General features: G+C 50.7%; 1 protein-coding gene across 1 annotated transcript in view; it reads left to right on the top strand.

Moving 5' to 3' along the window:
• The window catches only part of PTGFRN (prostaglandin F2 receptor inhibitor), a 75,111-nt gene that overhangs the window by 47,770 nt on the left and 12,291 nt on the right, over nt 1–15,050 (top strand). The window contains exons 5-6 of the mRNA XM_045816692.1: nt 2,395–2,820; nt 8,272–8,691. Of these exons, the coding sequence (XP_045672648.1) occupies nt 2,395–2,820; nt 8,272–8,691 (846 nt within the window). The remainder of the gene's footprint in view (nt 1–2,394; nt 2,821–8,271; nt 8,692–15,050) is intronic.

Genomic DNA, 15,050 nt, shown 5'->3' with positions numbered 1-15,050 from the left:
GGGAAGTGTGAATGGCAGTTCACAAATATATATGTGTGTGTATGTGTGTGTGTGCCCATCCTTCAGATGCACATACACCCCAGGCACCAGTCTGCACATTGTATGTGTATTTTAACTCAGTCCTCACAGACACATCGTGAGGTAGTTTTGTTATCATCCCATTTTTACAGGTGAGAGACCAGAGAGGTGAGGCAACTTCCCTGAAGTTACACAGCAAGCAAATGGCAGAGCCAGGATTTGAATAGTTTGGCCCCAGAGCCCTGGCTCTTCACCACAGTTCTTTGCTGCCTCTGTTTGTGGTTCAGGTTGACATGGTAACACATGGGACGGGTCTTCACCTCGTGCGTGGAGTGGAGTTGGGGCCCCGCAAGTGACAGTAGCTGCTGCTGTTTCGGAAGGACTCTTGGTGTGGCGGCAGCCCCGGTCAGTCCTGACAGGACCAAGGGGTGCGGCCTTGCTCGGTGCCAGCCGGTCCAAGTCTGTCCTTTCCACACCGAACGGACCTTGTCGCCCGCTCTGTGCCCCAGCTGCTCTGCCCGAAGCCGACGAGCCGAGAAAAGGGTCCGCACCCTGGGATGTGCAGCGATTCGGGACTAGAAGCCTTGGCTCATGCACGTGGCAGTGTCAGTGCATTTCGGGGATGTTTGTTCCACCGTCGGCTGTTGCTAGGGAGGCAGTGTGGTGTGTCAGCACTCTCTTGGGAGGCAGGAACCCCCAGCTGGGTGGCTTGCCTGAGAGGTCAGGGGGCAGGGTGCCGGTCCCGGAGCCCTTGCTGTTTCTCTGCAGCAGCCACGTCGTGGCAGGGCGTGCTCCCGTGGGTGGGCAGGGCCGAGCTGGCTTCACTTTATGCGGCCCAGCATCCAGCCTCCCTTGCAAACAAGTGCTTGCGAAGACGGCATTTGAGGGAATTAGGATTTTGAGTTCTTTCCATTTCCTGGCCCAGTGAATCATTCTGGGAGAAGTCACGACATTACACATTTCATTAGAGGCGTAAATCAGAAAAGAACAGTTCCTTGACCTCAGCAGTTTATAACCTAAATGAGTCATAAATAAAAAAACAACATTAAATAAAACTACTCTCTTTGACTGAGGCGACGGGAATAAAGGTGGAGCTGGCAGGTGGAGAGTTCTGTTCAGGGAGAGGGGAAAGGCAAAGTGCAGTGAGAGGAAAATGTAGCCTTTTCTAGAAGCCTCGCTGGTGAAGCGGCAGACATTTACTGAGCGCCTACTGCATACGGGGCTGTGCAAGGTGACAACAGCGGGGTCCCTGCTCCCCAAGATTACGTGCCCATCTCATGGAAACACAGGGAAAGACTATCGCACTCTGGGGACCCCGGGAAGGGGGCCCAGAGGAGGTAACACCGAAGAGTGAGCAGAAGCAACCGGAGGTCAGGGCCACCGCAGACACGGTGCGAGACCATGGTGGTGCGAGACCGTGGTGCCTGGAGAACTCGAAGTGGGTGGGTGGGACAGGCAGAGGCTGGGGATGGAGGGAGGGAAGCGAGGAAGAGGTTCTAATGCCACGTCCTCGGCAAGTCTGTGTGGAGGAAGGCCTTGGGGTGAGTGTGGAGTTGAGAGACGGAGTAAATTAAGGTCGTGAACCTCAGGAGGAGAGGGTTTTGTACCAGCAAAAAATAACAGGACTGTCACAGAGGCCATGGGAATGCTGAGAGAGTGCTGGCTTTCTTCCCACCCCTGTCAGATGTAGGGGGATCATAAGTGAGAATTTGGGGGACCCCAAGTGAGCCAGGAACTATGGGGTTGACAATCACATGGGCAAGCCCCATGTGACAGTGAGGAGAATGTCGTTTGGGGAGTTTGAGGATGGGGACGTTTGTGGACCGTGGAACAGAGTGGTCAGACGTGACCCGAGGAGACGATGACCCGAGGGCCTTGCGTCCGGGGCGTAGGCGAGGGTGGCAGGAACCCAAGCCACGGTGGGCTTGACTGGCCTCAGGCGCTGGAACGCCCTCTGGGGTAGGGTTTCCTGGCGCCCCTTCGGGGGGTCTGTGGCACTGCTTGGCATCCCAGGGAAAATCTTGGTGGAGCGTGGACACCAAGCTTCTTAGATCCTTCTCAGAAAAGTCTAATCTCCTGGGGAAATGGACCACAGGCCCCAGCCCCGTGGAAAGATCAAAGCTCTGACTGGGGACATTTGGCTTCTGGCTTCTGGCTTCGGAAGTGTCCTTGGGGGCGGGCTTGCACCAGTTTGGCGGTAGCAGCTCCCACAGGACCCTTCCCGTCCCACAGACGGACTCGCAGCACTGCCCTGTAGGTGATGGGATAAGCATTTCCTCGTCAGGACAGGCGGAGAGCTCGTCTTGTTCCTCCCGTCCGTTTTTGCTCTGTTGCGGCTGTCTGATTTTTAATCCTGCTCCTCTCTCTGTGGTTCAGAGCCAGACTATCAGGTGTACCTGAATGCCTCGAAGGTCCCCGAGTTTTCGGACGACCTCACGGAGCTGGAGTGCCGGGTCGTGGACATGAAGAGCGCAGAGCCGAGCGTCCGGGTCACGGTGTCCTGGTACTACAGGATGAACCGGCGCAGCGACGACGTGGTGACCAGCGAGCTCCTGGCGGTCATGGATGGGGACTGGACGCTGAGGTACGGGGACAGGAGCAAGCAGCGGGCGCAGGACGGAGACTTCATCTTCTCGAAGGAGCGCACAGACACGTTCAGCTTCCGAATCCAGAGGACGACAGAGGAAGACAGAGGCAGCTACTACTGCGCAGTGTCCGCCTGGACCCGGCGGCGGAACGACAGCTGGGTGAAGAGCAAGGACGTCTTCTCCAAACCCGTCCACATATTTTGGGCATCGGAAGGTGGGAGCTTTGTTCTTGTTCCTTTTTCCTGTGTTGTCCCGGCCTCAGCCATTGCACTGCATGTCGGCAGGTGGTAGTCACCCTGCAGGTGGCAGTCGGCCTGCAGGTTGCCATGGGTACCAGGAACCCAGGAGACGCGTGCTCAGGCGACTGCTGCTTGTACCTGCAGCACGCTGCCCTTTAAGACGGGGGTGCTGGGCAAGGGTGAGTCCTGGTGAGAGAGCTGGGGCTTGGTCGGTGGCAGGTCCTTGTCTTGCAGGGGCCCACACTGTGCCCGGGGTAAGCCATTGACACCGTTGCACCATGGGGTGGTTTTAGGCCAGACCTCGCACAGGCCATTGGGAGTGTGTCTGTGTCCACGTGTTCCCGCTGGACGCGGGCACATTGAGGTACCAGAGAGTGAGTGGAATCCGCAGGCCATTGCATTTGCCCCTGAGCTTCCCGTCTTCCATGCAGAGAGGTGGTTGCCAGGGAGAGGCGGCCAGAAAACAAGGGAAAAAATTTTTTTGATGCATCTCCCACGTGCTCAGAGCACTGCCGGCCATGGGACATCAGGTTCAAGTCCTCCTTCCTGTTCCTGTCTGTCTGCAGAGGCTCCCCAGGTCCTCCTCCACTCACTGGTGATAAGCACCACACGGCCCTGCAAGCCTCTGTTGACTCACTGGCACCCCTTCTCTCGTCCAGGACCCCAGACAGGGCCCCTGGGAACTCGGCAACATCTCCTTCTTCCCGAACCTCATCGCTGAAGGTTCCTTTCCCTTCCTCATTAAACATCACTGACCCCGCTCTCCCCTGAGGACCCTGTGCCCCCAGAGTCCTCCTGAGCGGTGTGTTTTCTTCCCACACCTCTTGTGGCTGGGCCTGGCTGGGGGCAGCGCCTTCCCTGTTCCTCACTGCAACTTCTGGGCCATTGTCCCTCCTTCCCGAGAATGTCAGCTCCAACCTCCTGTCCTCAGGTCTTCCTGCCTCTCGCTGCCCTCACTCATGACTCCCGGGTCCCCACATCCGTTCTCCCAAGATGTTAGCTCTTGTCTCACCGCCGCTCTGGCTCTGCCCAGAGCCTCCGGTCCTGCAGCTTCACTCTCCAAGCAGGGTGCTGGGTCACACCGCGACCGCCCGTAGGAGTCACCCAAAGAGATTTGTAAGGAAAACCAAAGTTTGAGTCCCCGCAGGAGAGTCTGTCTTAATGGGCCGAGGGTCCGCGCAGTCAGGGCGCTGGAATTGTAAATGCTCCTAAGGTGGGTCTGCTGGACGGCCGAGGCCAAGGGCCCCAGTGCAGGCAGGCCTGTCACTGCCAGCCCCTGTCCTTCTCTCTGGTCACCACACCCTCCGTCCCATTGCTGCTGTCCCCCCGCCCCCCTCTCACGACCTAACCTAACCTGTAAAGGCCCCTGTGCTGTTCAGTTCCAAACATTCCACTCTCTGCACACACTTCTGTCTTTCTAGACCATTTTCTCTAGTACTCCCACATGTACTCCTCCACTCCCCCGGGGTGGACAGCGCCTTAATCTGCTGCCCAGCCCTGCCCTTCCCCCCACCATCTTCACCTCTGTTTTACAAAGCACAGCCATTTGCCCAGGGCAGTCCAATCTGTACCTGTAGTCCCGCGGCATTTTCAATAGCATCTTCTTCATTCTTAGATGCATTGGCGGTGGGAGGTCGAATAAGTTAGGGGTCGCACAGCTGTTCCCTAGCCCGAGTTCCCAGGCACAATCATCCCCTGCCCACACCCTTAGCTTCAGGCCTTGCTAAATCCCGGCTGAACCACAGCCCAGTTCAAAGCCACCCGCTCGCCCGCTCGCTGCATCTGCAGAGCTGAGTGTGGCTGGAGAAAAGCCTGTGAGGTATTGACTGGCCTCCTTTGCGATGAGATCTGCGATCATTGAGGTCAGGAGGGCTGTCAGCACTCCCTGGGCATCGGGCTGCATTTCCTTAATCTGTTTTCTGCCCTGGCCTCTCACACGATTACTGCACAGCACCTTATCTGAGAAACTCCTCCCCTACCCCTAAACAAACAGAAACGGGGCAGGCGGCGGGGGAAATTCCCATATACCCTCCCCACTGCTGAGTCCAGTTATGTGGCCTTGTGTCCTAACAAACACCACCCTCTCACTGGCCACGTGGCTTCCCTCTCATGTCTTCAGTATTTCTCTCTTTTCTGGACCTTTCCCTTTGGCTCCAAAACAGTCTGTTGGATCTTCTGTCTTGGGTATTGTTTTAAAGCTAAACTAATGTTGACCTCCCGTCCCTTCCATCTTTCTGTCCCCCACATGCCCTTGCCCACCTGTTGCTTTGTTTTTTATTTCACAGTTGTCCCCACTCCCCCACGGTTTTACTTTACGTGATATCAGTTCCCTGTGGTCAGCTGCGGTCCAACACTGTCATGTGGGAAATTCCAGAAATTAGCAATGCACATGTCTTACGTGGCACACCAGTCTGAGCAGTGTGACGAAATCCCATTCTTTCCCTCTGTCCCTCTCCTGGGACGCGACTCATCCCTCTGTCCAGCATCTCCACTCTGAGCACGCCCCCTGCCCATCAGTCACCCAGTAGCCCGCCCGATGACCGGGTCAGCTATTGTATCGCTGTCCTGGTGTGCAAGGCGCCCCCACTTTACTTCATAACGGCCCCAGCACACAACAGTGTAGTGGTGCTGGCCGTCTGGATGTGCTGGAGAGAGTCCATAACACGCTTTCTTTACATGGAAAGGTGGAAGTTCTTGACTTAATAAGGAAAGAACAAAAATCATGTGCCAAGGTTGCTAAGATCTGGGATACGAACAAATCTACCCATAAAATTGCCTAATTTATAAATTAAACTTTGCCCTAGGTATGAATGTACAGTAAAAACATAGTGTGTGCAGGGTTCGGTACTATTCATGGTCTCAGGCATCCAGTAGGGGTCTTGGAGTGTATCCCCCACAGATAACGGGGTGGGGGGGGCTACTGTGTAACCAAAGGGTCTGGTTTGTCTTTACTTGATGTCTCCAGTTTCTCTCGTCCCATTCTCTCTGGTACCCAGTCTAACCACTTTCACCCTCTCTGCCTGTGATAGTGAGGCTACTAGTGATCCACCTAGTGTGAAACCCGATTGTTTGTCACCTGACTTGATTTCACAGGCACTCAGTCCCCCATCCTGGAAGTACTTGGCTTTTCCTCGGCTGCGGCACACCACCGTCTCCCGGCCTTCTTCCAACCTCCTAGCTTTCCCTCTGGGCCCCCCCGCTGGTTCCCCTTCATTTTCCTGACCCTGAGCCTCAGCCATCAGACTGCCTCAACACAGGCCTCGGGCCTTTTGTCTGTTAAACTTCACCCCCTTGGTGATCTCCTCTAAGCTCATTGAAATACCACCTACACTCTCGAGACTACAACTTTACAGTCCCACCCTGGACCTCCTCCCAGAGCTCTGCACTCAGCATCGTGTGTGTTGGCTTCCTGACTCTTGGTCTTCTCTCACCTTCTCCCGCACCACCGTTTCGGCTGTTCGGACAGAAACCTGCATCCTTAACTCCTCATTCTTCACAGCTGATCTCTAAGCCCCGCCACTGCTCACACTCTGCCGTCACCAGGCCCCCCTCCTCTCCTTGCCTGGGTAACATCACTGGCCTCCCGACTGGTCTCCTTGCTCCTGCCCTTGCACATGGCATCTAGGGCAGTCCCTGTGACACGTAAGTTGGGGCCCGGAACTCCTGCTCCAAACCTTCAAAGGCTCCCTGTCTCCCTCAAAGAAAAATCCAGAGTCCTTTCTGCAGCCTTGGATGCCACGTACCAGCCGTCCCCATTCCCTTCTGACCTCACCCACAAGTCTCCCCACACCCACCCCGCCTCAGCCGGCCTGCCTTTCCCCAGGTTCCTGCGGTCACCCGGCGAGCCTCTGCCCTCGCTTTCTGCGGGCTGTGCTGCTGCCCGGAACACTGTTCCCCAGGTGGACACAGGCCTCATTCCCTCGCCTCCTCGGGTCCCCATTCCCTTGCTTCCTCTGCGATTCCTTCAGATGATTCCTTCTCAGCGACGCCAACTGCGACCCTCCCCATCCCCGCCCACACCCGCATTGTTTTCTTCTTCCCCTGCTTTGTTTTCTCTGGAACACGTATCAGCATCTCACCCCCTATGTTTTACTTATTTACTTTGTGCCTCTTCCTCCACGAGCACGGAGAGGAAAGCACTTGTGTGTGTTTTGTTTACTGTCATGTTCCCAGTGCCAAGAGTATGGGAGGCTCTCAGCAAGCACTTGTGTGACCAAGGAGGGGCTGGCCGGAGTCACCGCAGAGTCGGGACAGAACCGGGGTGGCTCCGTGGGGCCTCAGGAGCCAAAGATCCTGGAGGGACACCGTAACGTACATGTTCTCCTGGCAGGTTTGGTGCGACAGCTATTCCCCCCCAAAACCCAATGTAACAATTTCATTGTGTAATGGGACAGATTATAGAATGAACCATCTCATGAAAGGATAAAAAGAATGTTTCATCCCTTTGTTCATCTAATCAACACATATTTAAGTGCCATCCAAGTGCCTGACACTGAGCTGTTCTAACATAGATGACTTCTAACGAGCTTAGGGATTGTTATTTCTTTTGACAGAGGTGTGGGAAGTAGCACCCTGAAGACCTAAAGTTAGTGCACACACGGGCACACGCTCAAAATGCTCCAACAGCACCTCGGTGGAAATGGCTAGATCTCCACGTGCATGCTCCCATCACTTTAGGAAAAATCTGTTCTGTAGGGCCACCGTCGTGTGACTGAACAGGGAGAGCACGTTTCTCTCTTCCCTGCCGGCTGGTTAAGCTAAGGGTTCCCCCCTGCACCCAGCGGGCCCTCAGCGGGGGGTGGGGGGTGGGGAGAGGCACGTGCCGCCGCCTGCAGCCCGTCTGGCCCGGATCACCGAGTGACTCTCCCGCACATCCTGGGAGCTGGGTGGGAACTAGAGGCTTCCCAGAGTCTTTATTTTTTTAACTCACAATTTTTACTTCTAGATTTTATTCATTTTTAGAGCGGGGAAGGGAGAGAGAAAGAGAGGGAGGGAACAGCGGTGTGAGAGAGGAACATCCATCAGTTGCCTCTTGTGCATGCCCGGACTGGGGACTGGAGCCGCAACCCAGGCGTGTGCCCTGGCCGGGAATCGAACCGGGGACTTTTTGCTGTGTGGGACGGCACGCCCACCGAGTGAGCCACACTGGCCAGGGCCCAAATGCTCGCTCTGAGTAAAACTTCTCAAGGAGCTGAAAAGCCAAATCTTCACCCATCAATTCCCTGTTCCCTCACACCCAATAAATCACTTCAGGCTGCCCTCCCTCATCCAGCGGTGATCTTCTCTCTGAGTTTCCAGATCGTCTGAAGTGCTGTTGTGTGACAATTTTCAAATAAATTCCTATTTGCCTGACATTGTTGTTTCAGATACGTATCCATGGTAAATGATCCCATTGGAAATCACCTGTTTCTGCTGCTTCGTTGCAGACTCTGTGCTGGTGGTGAAGGCAAGGCAGCCGAAGCCTTTCTTCGCTGCAGGAAACACGTTTGAGATGACTTGTAAAGTGTCTTCAAAGAATATCAAGTCACCGCGCTACTCCGTCCTCATCACAGCTGAGAAGCCTGTTGGGGACCTCTCCAGTCCCAACGAAACCAAGTACATCATCTCCCTGGACCAGGATTCTGTGGTGAAGCTGGAGAACTGGACAGATGCCTCCCGGGTGGATGGCGTCGTGTTGGAAAAAGTGCAGGAAGATGAGTTCCGCTATCGAATGTACCAGACTCAGGTGTCGGACGCGGGGCTGTACCGCTGCGTGGTGACAGCCTGGTCTCCTGTCAGGGGCAGCCTGTGGCGAGAAGCAGCCACCAGTCTCTCCAACCCTATCGAGATAGACTTCCAAACCTCAGGTGAGCTGAGAACCCTGTGCAGTCATAGATGGAGCTAGGAGAGACCCTAGGGCTTTGATCCAAAGGCTTTATTTTTTTAACAGCTCTATTGAGATATGATTCGTATGCCATACAGTGTACCCATTTAAAGAATGTAGTTCGAGCCTAGACCCTCTGCTCGCTCCTGCTCACAGAGGTATGCAGCCTTTCTCCCCAGGGTGGTGGTTCTCCAACCAACGTCGTCAGTGGCCACCTACAGCTTTACCTGGGAACCTGAAGGAAATGCATGTGCTGGGCCTGCCCCAGACCCGCCGAACCGTGCTCCCCGGGGGCGGGCCTGCACCTACAGCCCGAGTCCCACTGCCCTCCCGGCGACTGTGGTGTAAAGCGGGGTCCAGAACCTCTGCTCTGTGCGGGGTTCTCCACCTGCACACTCGGAAAGTTTTGACCTGGATACTGGTTGTAGTGGCCTGTCCTGGGCTTTGAAGGTCGGGTCGCCAAGTTAAATACAGGGTGCCCAGTTCAACTTGGATTTTAGATGGACCGCCCTGTTTATCTGATTCAATTTAACGGGGAGCCCAGAACTTGATTTGGCCACCCTGCCCAACTGTAGTTTTTATTTGCTAAAGCGGGCAGCCCTGGTTGTAGGATATTAAGCATTCCTGGCCTCTACCTTAGTAGCACCTCACAGCTCTGTCCCTCAGTAATGACACGTAAAAATGTCTCCAGTGTCTCCAGTGTCTCCCTCCGCCCCAGCCTACCCCCACCCTTTCCGTACACATACACACACAAAATGAAGTGTATAATCCAGCCCTGGATGGTGAGGCTCAGTGGACTGAACTCGGGCTGGTGAACCAAAGGGTCACCGGTTCGATTCCCAGTCAGAGCACATGACTGGGTTGCAGGCCCAGGTCCCCAGTAGGGGGCAGGTGAGAGGCATCACACATTGACTTTTCTCTCCCTGTCTTTCTCCCTCCCACCCCTCTCTCTAAAGATAAATAAATAAAATACTTTTTAAAAAATATTTTTAAAAAGTATATAATGCAGTGGCTTTCAGTATTTTCACAGTGTAGTGCAGCCATCACAACAGTCCATTACAGAACCCTTTCCTTATACCCCAGAGACACCCCACACCCCTTAGCGGACATCCTTCAGTTCCCACCCCCGACCCCACAACCCGCTGCCCCTGAAACCACTGATTGAGCCCGGTCTCTACAAACTCGCCCAGTCTGGACACTTCACACGAATGGAGTATAATGCGTGGACTTCCTGTCTGGCTGCTTTCTCCGTAGCACAGTGTTTCCATGGGCCCTCCGTGGGGCATCCTGTAGCAGGTCCTCATCCCTGTCGTGACTGAGTGATATTTCATCTTGTGGCTGTACCACGCTTTGTTCATCCACTTGTTAGCTAGTGGCCATTTGAGTGTTTCCAGTTCTTGACTATTCTGAATAATGCTGCATAAACATTCATGTACAGTTTTTTTGCATGAACATACTACCCTCATTTTAAAAAACAGCTAAAGAGCTATTTCAGCCCTGGCCGGGTGGCTCAGCCGGTTGGAGCACTGTCCCCTACACCGAAAGGTGGTGGGTTCAAGGCCAGGTCAGGACTCACGTGGGCAACAACAGATTGGTGCTTCTCTCTCACATCGATGTTTCTCTCTGTCTGTCTGTCTCTCTGTCTTTCTCTCCTCCCCACTTTCTCTCTAAAAATAAGCATATCCTTGGGTGTGGATTTTGGAAAAAGCAGCTATCTCAGCATCTTTAGGAAACGTGGCAGAGTGTAAACAAAGGCAGGGGGCGGAGCCTCCAGGGAGGTTGAATGACTTGCCGAAGGTGGAAGGTGCAGAGATAAGGCCCCAGTGGAATCCAGCCCCTGGGCTTTCCCTCCGACAGGTCCCTAAGACTGAGGGTGACGGGCACTAGTCTAAGCCCAGCAGATCAGGCAGTATTTCCGCACAGGGACTGCGTGTCCAGCCTCGTGGCCGACCTCACTTTTGGACTGGAAGGAGCTGTCCTGTCAGTCCGTCGAGCCACCAGAGCTGCGGCGGTGTGGACGGATGTGTCTGTTAACCCGGTTTGTTAAGAGTAGTTACTAATCGTGTTCATCTTTGGAAACATTAATGACAACAAGGGCGCTTTTGTGTCTATTGTGAATTGATTCTATCTTTGGTAAGTAAAGTGTTTTTATCCTGTAAGGTAGAAAGGTTCACCTTTTTTTATTTTTAAGACATAGATACGTATTTTCCAATAGAAATATTTCTTGTTCATCTGTGCAATTCATTAAGTTTCCCTAACAAATCTGTGTATGGTTGTATGTGTTACCAGGTAAATGACATAAAAGTCTTTGATCCCCAATATTATTTAGAATATCAGCATAAAGGATCATTATTTGTGGGTTTTAGTATACAGTGTTTTCACTAAATCTGCCTTTGGTTCCAGTTAGAAATTTCTGAATGTATAAATTCATACTCAGCTATAAAAATTCAGGTATGTATGATGAAATAATTTTCAGCCACTTTTTAAGTTCTTAGCCTTTAGATTAATAAAGAGTAAATACCGATTTAAGTCCTTAGATTTGGAAAGAACAGTGGAAGCACACTTCTCTTTTATTGTGTATCTGCTTGTTTGTTTTTTAATATTGGCTTTATTGAGCTATAGTTAACATACCTTAACATCTACCCATTTACAGAATACAACCCAATGGTTTTAGTATATTTATGGAGTTGTATCTGGTTCTAGAACTTACTCATCACTCTAAAAAGAACCTCTATGCCCATTGGCCGTCACTCCCCTCGCCCCGCCCCCAGCCCCTGACAACCCCTAACTTCTCTGGCTCTGGAGTTCTCCCTCTTCTGGGCATGTCATCTGCAGGGAATCATGTATGTGGACTTCCACTTATGGGTACTTTCACTTGGCACACAATCTTTTTAAGCTTCAGCCACGTTAGGGCATGTATCAGTGCTTCCTCCCCTGGTATAGGTAGATAATACTCCATCGCACAGATGCATCACATCCTGTTTACCATTTATCCACTGGTGGGCATTTAGCTTGTTTCTGCTTCGAATAATGCTGCCATAAACTAGCCCTCAAGCTTTGTGTAGACATAAGTGTTCATTTCTTAGGAGTGATCCTGGGTCACATGGCAACGCGGTTGAACTCTCTGACGAACTGCCAAACTGTTTTCCAAAGCAGCTGCATTCCCACCAGCAAAGTATGAAAACTCTGATTTCTCCATGTTTCTGATTATCGCCAGCGTGGTGGGCGCGAAGTAGTATTTCACTGTAGTTTTAACTTGTATTCCCCTAATGACTGTTGATATTGAGCATCTTTTCATGCAGTTATTGGTCGTAACTCTAGAGAAATATCTATTCAAATCGTTTGCCCATTTTTAAATTGTTATTTTTATTGTTGACTATTGTTGACTATAATAAACTATTGTTTATTGTTTACAGTTTTTCATAGTTTAGATACAAGTTTCTTTTTTTTTAAGATTTTATTTATTTATTTTTAGAGAGGGGAGGGAGGGAGATAGAGAGAAACATCAATGTGCGGTTGCTGGGGGTCATGGCCTGCAACCCAGACATGTGCCCTGACTGGGAATCGAACCTGCGACACTTTGGTTCGCAGACCAAGCTCAATCCACTGAGCTACGCCAGCCAGGGCTTACAAGTTTCTTAACAGACTACTCTAGTTAGTCTTTTTACTTTCTTAATGGTGTCCCGTGAAGCACCCAAGTTTTTAATTTTGACAAAGTCTAATTTTTTATAAGATTTTATTTATGTTTAGAGAGAAGGGAAGGGAAGGACAGAAACGTCAATGTGTGGTTGCCTCTCACGCGTCCCCTATGGGAGACCTGGCCTGCAACCCAGGCACGTGCCCTAGACTGTGAATCGACCGGCGACCCTTTGGTTTGCAGTCCAGCTCTCAATATACCAGGCTGCACCAGCCATGGCCCAATTTACTTTTTGAGTTAATTTTTTTGTGTGTGGTATGAGGAAAGGATTCAGCTTTATTCTTTTGCCTGTGAATACCCAGCTGTCCTAGCACCACTTGCTGATCAGTCTGTTCTTTCTTTCACCGACTTGTCTTGGCACTCTTGTCAGAAATGATGTAACCATAACTTAAGGGTTTGTTTCTGGACTCTCTGTTCTCACATTGATTTATGTGTCTGTTTCTATGCTAGTAACACATTATTTGATTACTGTAGCTTGTGGTAAGTGTTTTTAAAAATTGAGAGAGAGAGAGAGAGAGAGATCAATTTGTTGTTCCACTTACTGTGTATTCATTGGTTGCTTCTTGTATGTGTCCTGAGCAGGGATTGAAACCTTGGCATATCGTGATGATGCTCTAACCAACTGAACTACCTGGCCAAGGCCCGTGAGTTCTGAAATTAAGTGTAAGCCTTCCAACTTTGTCTTTTTTTTTTAAGTTGCTGTGGCAATTCTGGGTCTCTTTCATTTCCATATGTAGTTTAGGACAGCTGGGACTTTGGTAGGGTTTGTATTAAATCTGTGGATCAATTTGAAGAGTATTGCCATTTAACAGTATTGTCTTCCTTTCCATATGGAAGGTCTTTCCATTTATTTAGGTCTTCTTTAACTTCTATCACTGGTCTTTTGTAGTGTTCAGTGTACAAATCTCAAACTTCTTTCTTTAAATTTATCCTAAATATTTTCTGATACTCTTATAAATGGAATCACATTCTTAATTTCCTTTTTGGTCTGTTTGTCGCAAGTCTGTAGGAGCACAACTGAGTTTTGTATATTTTTCTTGTATTCTGCAACCTTGCTGAACTTATTTTAATAGTCTTTTAGCTGATTCCTTGGACTTTTAAAATTTTATTTACTTAAATAAAAAAAATTTTTTAAAGCCCTGGCTGGCGTAGCTCAGTGGATTGAGCGCGGGCTGCGAACCAAAGTGTCGCAGGTTTGATTCCCAGTCAGGGTACATGCCTGGGTTGCAGGCCATGACCCCCAGCAACCGCACATTGATGTCTCTCTCTCTCTCTCTCTATCTCCCTCCCTTCCCTCTCTAAAAATAAATAAAATCTTTAAATTTTTTTTTATCTGAGAGGGAGTGAGAGAGGAAAGGAGAGAAACAGATTTGTTGTTCCACTTATTTATGCATTCGTGGGTTGGTTCTTGTGCGTGCCCTGCAAATAAAGACAGTTTTACTTCTTCCTCTCCAGATCGAATACCTTGTATGTCTTTCTCCTGCCTAGTTTCCCTGGCTAGAGCCTCCAGTATGGTGTGTGAGAGTGGTGGCTCCCATGGACATCTCTGTCTTGTCCCTGATCTCGGGCGGGAGGGGGGTGGCGTGCTCGGCCTCTCACCCTCGAGTGTCAGGGAGGCTGTGCGTGTCCCGTGGATGCCCTGTTTTCAGTTGCAGAAGTTTCCTTTCATCCCCGGTTTGCTGAGTGTTTTTGTCAGAGAGAGCAGTTGGTGGTTATGAAAGGCTTTTCCTGTGTCCGTGAAGATTCAGATGATTATGTAGTTTTTTCTCTTTTATTTGAGTATCTGTTTTATTGTCTGCAGGCGTTTATTCCATCTTAGGCTTCTTTTTGATGTTTCTTTAAAAACTGTTATGAGGAAGAGGGGAGACATAAAATCTTTTGTATCTCTGGGTAAGGAATGGATATTGAATATATTTCTCAATTCTTTAAGGGTCAGCATAACAGAAGAAAAATCGCTGTAGCTTCGAGGATGAATAGGCTGCCTAAAGTTTTTATTGAAATCCCTGGAGCCGTCACGGCCAGTTCACAGTTGAGGAGGTGTTGTCATCAAAACCAGCAGCCGGCAGAGTGCCGTAGCCCCAAATAGCTCCCAGCAGATACTGACTTGGTGCTGAAGAGCCGTCACTTCTTAAAAATCAGCAGCACACTGTCAGACACACACACCCACACACACACACACACACACACACACACACACACACACACACGGCAGAGGGGCCCTCCCTGGTGTCCCCCATCCTGTCCCGGGTCCCTGGGCAGTTGCCTCTTGGTGGGAGGACAGTGTTAAAGGTTCTGGTCTGTTAAAAGAATAAAAATCAAGTTTTTCTCCTTAATAGTGAAATGGAAAAATATAGCAAAGTAGAAAGAAGAAGGAGAGAATCAGCTATACACTTAATTTGCAGTCTCCGTCCTCCTATAATTTTTCTCTGGTATGCTGTCTTCATAACTTTGAGATCAGACTGTATATACAGTTTTATGACCTGCTTTTCCCCCACTGAACATGATGAGATAAACATTTTCCATGTTATAGCAAATTCTAGATAAACACCAACTGGAATGACTAAACCTACTAGAATTTGGTTAACCGTCACGCTATTGGTGGACACCCAGATGGTCTGCAATCTTGGCTTTCACAGAAATATTGC

This window comes from Phyllostomus hastatus, unplaced genomic scaffold, assembly GCF_019186645.2.
Source record: "Phyllostomus hastatus isolate PE091 unplaced genomic scaffold, TTU_PhHast_1.1 phas_scaffold_216, whole genome shotgun sequence".
Taxonomy (NCBI): domain Eukaryota; kingdom Metazoa; phylum Chordata; class Mammalia; order Chiroptera; family Phyllostomidae; genus Phyllostomus; species Phyllostomus hastatus.
The sequence above is the reverse complement of the archived record's forward strand: the minus strand, read 5'-3'. Positions and strand labels throughout refer to the sequence as shown.